The 7,422-nt window shown below is 46.1% G+C and overlaps 1 protein-coding gene across 1 annotated transcript in view; it reads right to left on the bottom strand.

Moving 5' to 3' along the window:
- The window catches only part of SMAD7 (SMAD family member 7), a 30,300-nt gene extending 28,489 nt beyond the window's left edge, over window positions 1-1,811 (bottom strand). The window contains exons 1-3 of the mRNA XM_085322192.1: window positions 1,781-1,811; window positions 1,216-1,310; window positions 1,054-1,113 (exon numbers count right to left, since the gene is read on the bottom strand). Of these exons, the coding sequence (XP_085178318.1) occupies window positions 1,054-1,113; window positions 1,216-1,310; window positions 1,781-1,811 (186 nt within the window). The remainder of the gene's footprint in view (window positions 1-1,053; window positions 1,114-1,215; window positions 1,311-1,780) is intronic.
- Between the last annotated feature and the right edge of the window lie 5,611 nt (window positions 1,812-7,422).

Here is a 7,422-nt window from a genome sequence, read left to right as displayed (position 1 = left end):
AAAAAAAATTATATATTTATTTATATATATATATATTTATATATTTATCTCCGAGCGCCTTGCGCAAGCGGCGGCTCGGGTTGCCGGGGTGCGCCGGCTGCGCCCCGCGGTGCTGGGGCTCCCCCCACACCCCGGGGGCAGGGGGGAGCCCCAAAGCCTGGGTGTGCGCGAGGTGCTGCAGCCCGCTGCAAATATTGCCGTGAAATAGTAGAACTGAGCCGGCCTAAAAAATACATATACACACACACATCTATATAGTGGGCATCAAAAGAGGGCATGGTGTGGAGAGCAGTAACGCTAATAATACTTTGCACTTTTCCAGCACYTGTCGCCAGAGGAAGGGGAAGTATTTCCATAGGGAGTAAATACATTCCAATCCTTGCAAAATGAGCAGGAATTAACATCGTCATCATAACAACAATGATAATTYCTGGCACTGGGGGTATTTTGCAGATTCCCCCGTTTCCGTTCAGCCCCTGACAGCCCGCATGGGATGGGGAAACTGAGAGGGCGGGCGGCCGCGCAGCTCCCTCCTGCCGGGGCCTGGGGAGGCCGGCAGTGCCCGGGGGGTACGCGGCAGAAGTCCCCTAGGGTCCCAGTCCTTGCCCAGACGAGTAGCTCCCGTCCCATGTAATAAACGCTGGAAGCGTGAGTTGCTGCAGTCGCGCAGCAAAGTGTTACCGCACGGGAAGCAGAACCCAAGACTCCTAAATCACGCCYGCTCCGAACAAATCCAATGCTAAAACAGTTGCGCCGAACTAAACAAGACAACGGACATAAAACAGGGGGGACACCAAACTTAACTGCTCCAGCGTGGTTCGGCGCTCCACACGCTGCRCACACAAGGTGTATCCCCGGGATTGCCTTTCCCGGATGCCTCCCTTCGGTGCACGCAGCGTAGAGYCCGGTCTTGCAAATGCTCGTGCGAGGAGGCCCGTGAGATGGGCCTGGAAGCRTTATTTGCACGATCTGGATCTAAATTAGTTAGAAGGGGATTAATTAGGGGGGAAAGTTGCATGAAACTATACCAGCCCAGGCATAAAATCTGCTCACCTGCCCATYGCGCTGAACAGTAACAAAGTCACGGAAGAGAAAGAGCTTTACTGCAGGCACCTAAGAGAAGAATTTAGTTTTCCAACAAGAGCCTGAGGAAGGCGATGGACTCTTAATTGCAACCCCCCCCCCCAAATTGGCTGGCAATTAAAATCAACTAACAGGCACAAGCGTAAGCTGCCCGCTAAGCGGCCCGTCGTGCTCCGCGGTTTCTGCGGATGCGGCYGTGCGGTACCCAACACGGCAGCGGCTGGACCCTGAGGGGGCGAAGGGGGACGTGCGTGCACAACGGGCCGGAGRGCATCCGGGCTTGGGGGTGTTTGGGGTGGTCTGGGGGATGAGTTACTCCCACGTGAAGGAATAAAGCTTTAGAGGCTTGAAAAATGGAGAACTGAGAGCATCCTTACTTTAACATCTTGTTCACAGGCCTCCAGCATGACCCAGCTCGTTGAGGCCAATTTCCTCGTTTTGGTACCGACCTTCAAAACCTTTTTGCACTGTGATGCATATGGTAACTTGAAAAAAAATAAAGAGTTCATCCTGATTCCTATATCTGCTGTTGCAAGACAGTTACGCTGGACATGCCCATTAATATGTGCAATACACTTTTTTAGTTTTAGGAGTTTTCCAAACTATCTAAATGCTATAAATTACATTTTTTAGAGCTTTTTTTCCCCCCACTTGCTTTGCCAATGACTCGGTGACTGTGATTGTTTTATTATCTTACACAGGCTACAGAGTCGCAAAAGGCGTAGCATGACGTATGCTGCAAAGGGATAGAGAGCAAGAATGAGGTCCGGGAGTTAAAGCCATTTTTTTGGCCCTGCCACAGGTTGTCTCTGTGCCACTAGGCCCATCCCTTTCCCACCAGCTTCCGTAGGGACCTCTGGGCTTTGGTGCCTCTGGGTCCCCATCGGTAAAGCTGCACCAGCAACACTTGCCTTTCTCTGTAAAGTTTCACCTTGATCTCGGCAGGTGAAAAATTCCTACAGAAGTGCTAAATATTAAAGAACTGATAAAGAACTGCTTTTTGATTAATCCCTTAAAGCTTGGTCAAACAGCCCATGTGGAAAATATAAAAATAGGCGTAATGGAGCAGATAGAAAATGTGCATGTTACCAGGTTTGGGGAGTGCTTTGAAAGGCSACGGTGGATGTTGATGTCGCCTGGCATTGCTCACTGACACACACCCTCACAGCTGGAACAGGCGGGCGGGAAACTTGTAGCAAGATGCGAGGGGATTGCTGCTAAGCGGAGAGCTGCGCGCGCGTGCTGAATTTAGCCTGAATTCAGCTCACATCAGGTGAAGCTCGCTTTTGAGGCACCTCCGTGCACCGTAAGCAGGCCTCGTGCACGGCCAGAATGATGCTGGCCTTGCCAGCAACCCTGGCCAGAAGCTAGCAGGGATTCCCGCTGCCTTGCCCTGCTCCTTCCGGAGCGGAGCGAAGGACTACAACCTATTTGCACGAATGAATTACATCCTTCACCCCAACCACGTGCATTAGCTAACGTGTGCAACGTCTCACGGAGCGCAAACTCCGCGTTTCCAGACACCCTTCTCGTGGAGGCTCCTAGGGACCTTTCCTTCACCCAGCTGTCTCTGAAGAGCTAAAGGTGAAGGATAAAGCCGGGTTAATTTGCATTGCAATTCAGCCTTTGACAGACAGTTGGAGCCAAGGCACTGTTAACCTAATTGTTTTGCTAACAGCACCAGGGTGTGAGACGCACCAAAGGCACTCACACAAAAGGATAAAACCCGTCTTGGAAAAAGCCTTTTCCTGACATCATTACCAGGCGCAAACAAACAGAGATGATCCTCTTCATRGGCTTTCTAGGCCCGGGTCAATAACAAACACGCTTTGCTCTTTTGGGGGAAATACCTCTCTTTCTGACAGTTGAGAAAGAATAAACCTATCTGAAGGAAGGGTAGAGGCATGGAGATTTTGGGCACTCTACCATCCTTTCGCACAGATTAGTCACAGCTAAGGTTGCGTTCCTACTTCTGTTTTTATGCCTTATTTTCAGAGGGGTCAAGCAAGGCTCCAAGTCAGTGGGTTAAGATGCCGTTTTGGCATGACTGTGCACTCCTTCCACTCCAGCAGTTCACATTTACATAGCAAGTTCAGATGCTAAACCCCACATCTTCTCCAAGCCACCTTCCTGTCTCCTGCAAAGCAGATAAAATAAAAGGAAGGTATGGTCCTCACCCACCCTGGGTTTCTCTCTCCAAAGTAATACAATCATTTCAGCGCTGATGCTTTTGGTTGCTACTGCCCCTCCGAAGTTGTGTCTACTGGAAAGAAATTCACTGTGAGGGGTTACCCAAAATGAGAAAGACCTCATAAGACAGCTTCTTGCAGCCCTCTCTTCTCCAGGCAGTCTCCTTACCTGAACACCATTAGCCAATGTAAAAGAAATTATAGCAGTATAATCTCTCCCAAATTCTAGCCCAACAGTGCGAGAACTGGCTGGTTTGCACATTTGAGCCAGCATAATGCTGTGCTCCAATGAGGAACTGAAATGATGCGGAGATGTGAACAGGCCAAATGAGGTCTCTGCCCAGGGGAAGAGTGGCAAAGGGAAGAGTGACCATGGGCAAGCAAGGGAGGAGTAACACCGACACATACTTGTTCCTACTCTGACCTTTGCTTTATCACCTGTACTCTAAAATACTTTGAAAAAAATAGCAGAGAAACAGCTAGCTTGCTGATGATGGACAGCGAATCCCACCTTGTTTGCATCAGCAGGAGGATCTACTTATCTTCACAGCATCCCTGGATGTCACTCTCTCACAGCTGTACAGGGACAGCCTCTGCTGGCTAATCCATATTACGTCCACAGTCTTGACACATGCGGTCCTAGTCCACGTTACACAGCTGGACCGCAAATAACCCGTGACGGCAGCACCACCGAGTTGACAGAATCGTCATTCAGCCCCAGGACATCAAGCCGATCTCCTCCTGAATGTTGTCAGGGGAATTTATGGCAGCAGGGTTTAGAGAGGTCAGAGGAGAGGGATTTAGGTCAGTCAGTCTGAGGGKGGATGACACGGTGGCTGGGGATTTCAGCAGAAGCAGGATCACGGGAAGAGCTGCACGGCACTATCGGAGGAGGGAGCAGGTGAGCTAAAGGAGGCACCAGTCCATTGAAGGGCGTGTGTAAAGAAAAGGATCAGAGAGCAGAGGCAAGCACAATATTTTACAACTAAAGGAAAGCCAGCAAATCCGCCTTACAACATACCGTGATGAGGAAGAGTCTGACATCTTTCTCCAATAGCCCAACCAGAGGTGAACGCCTTTGGGCTGTGCGTGTGCTCCATGGAGCTCTTTAGGACCTTGCATAGCAGAGAGTTCAATGCTAATGTAAAATATTTATTCTTAGTGCACCATCTTGCCTGTAATTCTTCCTTGCACAATATGATACCTGGATTTCTGTGTTTCAGACCTCAGCATTAGTGAATATATGTTTTCAGACCTGTTTTGGTGTGTAAGATCTCAAAAAGGGATTTTTTTTCTATATGGAAACAGAAGGCAAAGCAGGTTTGTTGGAATATTTTGAAGGTAAGTACATGCAGACAACATAGTTGTGTCCCGCTTCAGGATTTTATTTGTAAATCAAAATCTTCTTATATTTCAAATAATTGCATTTGCCAAGTGCATAATCTACAACGTTTTCCTTTTAGTTAGCTATAGCATTTGACAGGCTTTGGACCAGGTAGTGGTGTGTCTGTGAAGAGCGATGGCTGACACCAGACACATGGGGTGGTTTTGGTCACACTGTAAATCCCTCACCTGAGACCTCTGGAGTCCAGCGGAGAGAGGACAGAAGGCAGCTACTTTCTGTGTTGAACCAGTAGTCCTGATTTACCCGTAGTCCTCAGTGTGGTTTTGCTCAGATTTCTCCYAGAACACCAATCCAAGCGAATGGAGCAGGATGTCCCATGAGTAGACAGAATATGGATTGATCCACTGGAAAATATGGCATTAAACATTGCATTGCAACACCTGTGCCCAGAGAACGTGGTGAAGGCTGGGGTGTCAGTGACTCAAAAATAGCATTTGGTCATGACTCTATCATAATCTCCTGATTTTTGGCACGAAGTAAGTATCACACTTTAAGGGAATTTATCGGGTGATGAAGTTCAGCTCCTTAAATGGCAGCAGCAACACAGGATCATGCTATTCTTCAGGATCATCTTCTGAAGCTTGGACAGAAGGAAGATGGTCAAGCGCTGCTGTTGCGTAGATCAGCTCACAAGGTACAGTTGCCTCATTAGAAACAAACACACCAACCAAAACTGTTTTGGCAGGGAGAAATAGTTGGGAAGGGGATGGGAGCGTATCAGACAAAACGAGAGGAAAATCACCAGCTTCTGTATTTCCTATTGCTAGCAGGTATGGATATAATTTTGGAGTTCCTTCCTTTCTAATGTTGTAGGTCATAACCTTAACATCATTTATATGTCTTTCTGTATTTATTGCAGTAGCCCGGCCAGATGCACTAGTTTCTCTTCCTCAAATACTAGGCATAAGTCTCCACTGGTTGTGGGATACCAGCCCACGAGTTTCATGGTCTTTTCTTAGGGAAAATTCTCACTAATGCTAATGGGAATTTTGTCCCATCAAAGACTGAGGTCAGTCTAGTCTAATAAGAAAACTTACACACTTGTGAAGGGTTGTTTGGGATCAGGGTTGCTCATACTGGGCTATAGCTTGACATAAAAAAAGTTCAATGAAGCAGACCTCTGAGATACAGGTGCTTCATAAGACGCAAGCATTTTAAGTGTAGAATATTGCAGTTATATTGTGCAACAGTTCTGTTTTCAGAGAACAAGTTTTAGATGTTTTGTCCTAAAATCAAATACAACTCTCATTCTAAATAACAAGTACCTGGACACTATCAAGGGTACAAGTTGTGCCAGCTGCTGGTTCTCGTAGGGAGATCCAAGTGAGAAACGAAGCATCATTTTTTGCTGCTTAGAATCCAGTTAGAGTAATTACCAATAGTTGTGGTGGAGTCTCTGGCAATGGCAAGTTTGAAATGAGGTTTTGGTGGTGTTCAGAAGCCGGTTTAAACCTGTATGAATTCAGAGAAGTCTTACAGGCCAGGGATTTTTAATAACTTCTTGCAGATATTAAACCCAACAGAAATGCTTTCATGAAAAATCTTTCACAGGGCTCAGTTCCAGTGAAAACAACTTCTTTGGAATTGGATTTTCTTTAAAATACCCAAGTGGTGGAAAGTGTTTGAGAACTGAAGAGTGACCCTGAAATGAAAGTCGGGACACTCTCGCATGCTGACTATCTCCAGCATGAAAAATTTCCATTGAATCTGAAATAAGAGAGTTTCAAGTTAACCAGAAATATAGGATTGGATAGGAACTGGTTATCCTGATTTCCCAATCCAAATTGCATAAACTGAGCAAAAAAGCATTAATAGTAAAGTGTAATTTAAAGATTGGATTTTCAAAAGCATATTACCCAGACCTGCACGTTTATTTCATCTTGAGGGAAGGCAWGCCATCTGATACGAATGATGAATCCAAAGAAGGCCCAGACTTGTCCTTATTTAAAAGAAAAATTACATATTCTGTGAGAACATAAGAGCCGCTGTACTGGCTGAGATAGCTGGGGGCTGCAGGATGAATCTTCTGTAGACTGCARAACATGGCCCACTATTTCCTAACTGTATTAATACTTATTTTTTTCAAAGATATCCTTTCAGATCCAAAGGCACTTTGGGCCCCAAATGATATTATAGGCACTTTTTTTTTTCATTTTTATAAATTATTCTTTTTTACTTTTCCTGGCACAAAAAGCTCACCTTCCCCCAACACCACCTATTGAACAGAGAAGAGAAGCAGCTCGAAGCAGAGAGGGAAAGTGCCTCATAGCAGATCATATACTAACCACGGCCTCTAAATTCAAAGGCAGACACCGCTTTGAAGCCTATCAACTATTATGAACAAAATTACAGTGAAATTTTTCATCTGATATAGCCCCAGAGATGGACTTTAACTGTGACCCCCCCCAAAAGCCTTCCAGCACTACCACCACCCACTCCACAAACCATAGTGAGACACARAAGGCCACTTTACAAAGAATTAAAGAAAGAGTTTATAGCCATTGTTTAAAAATGTAATTAACACTGTGTTTAAAGAAAAAGTGAGACAATTACCACCTCCTAAAGGCYTGAAGAAATCTGAGCTGCAGCCCTCCCTCCTGCCAGACTGAGTGGTGGGGCGGCACCATAAACAGAGGTTTGCAAGGACCTTTCCATGCACAATCCCAACCACCGTTGTCATTACGTGCTAAGTTTTATTACCATTAATCTTATTATTATTATTACTCTCTCTGTTTATGGTGATGT

The sequence above is a fragment of the Rhea americana genome, unplaced genomic scaffold, assembly GCF_003343005.1.
Source record: "Rhea americana isolate MKP2758 unplaced genomic scaffold, rheAme1 scaffold_75, whole genome shotgun sequence".
NCBI classification, from domain to species: domain Eukaryota; kingdom Metazoa; phylum Chordata; class Aves; order Rheiformes; family Rheidae; genus Rhea; species Rhea americana.
Note: the sequence above shows the minus strand (reverse complement) of the source record. Positions and strands in the feature narration are given on the sequence as shown.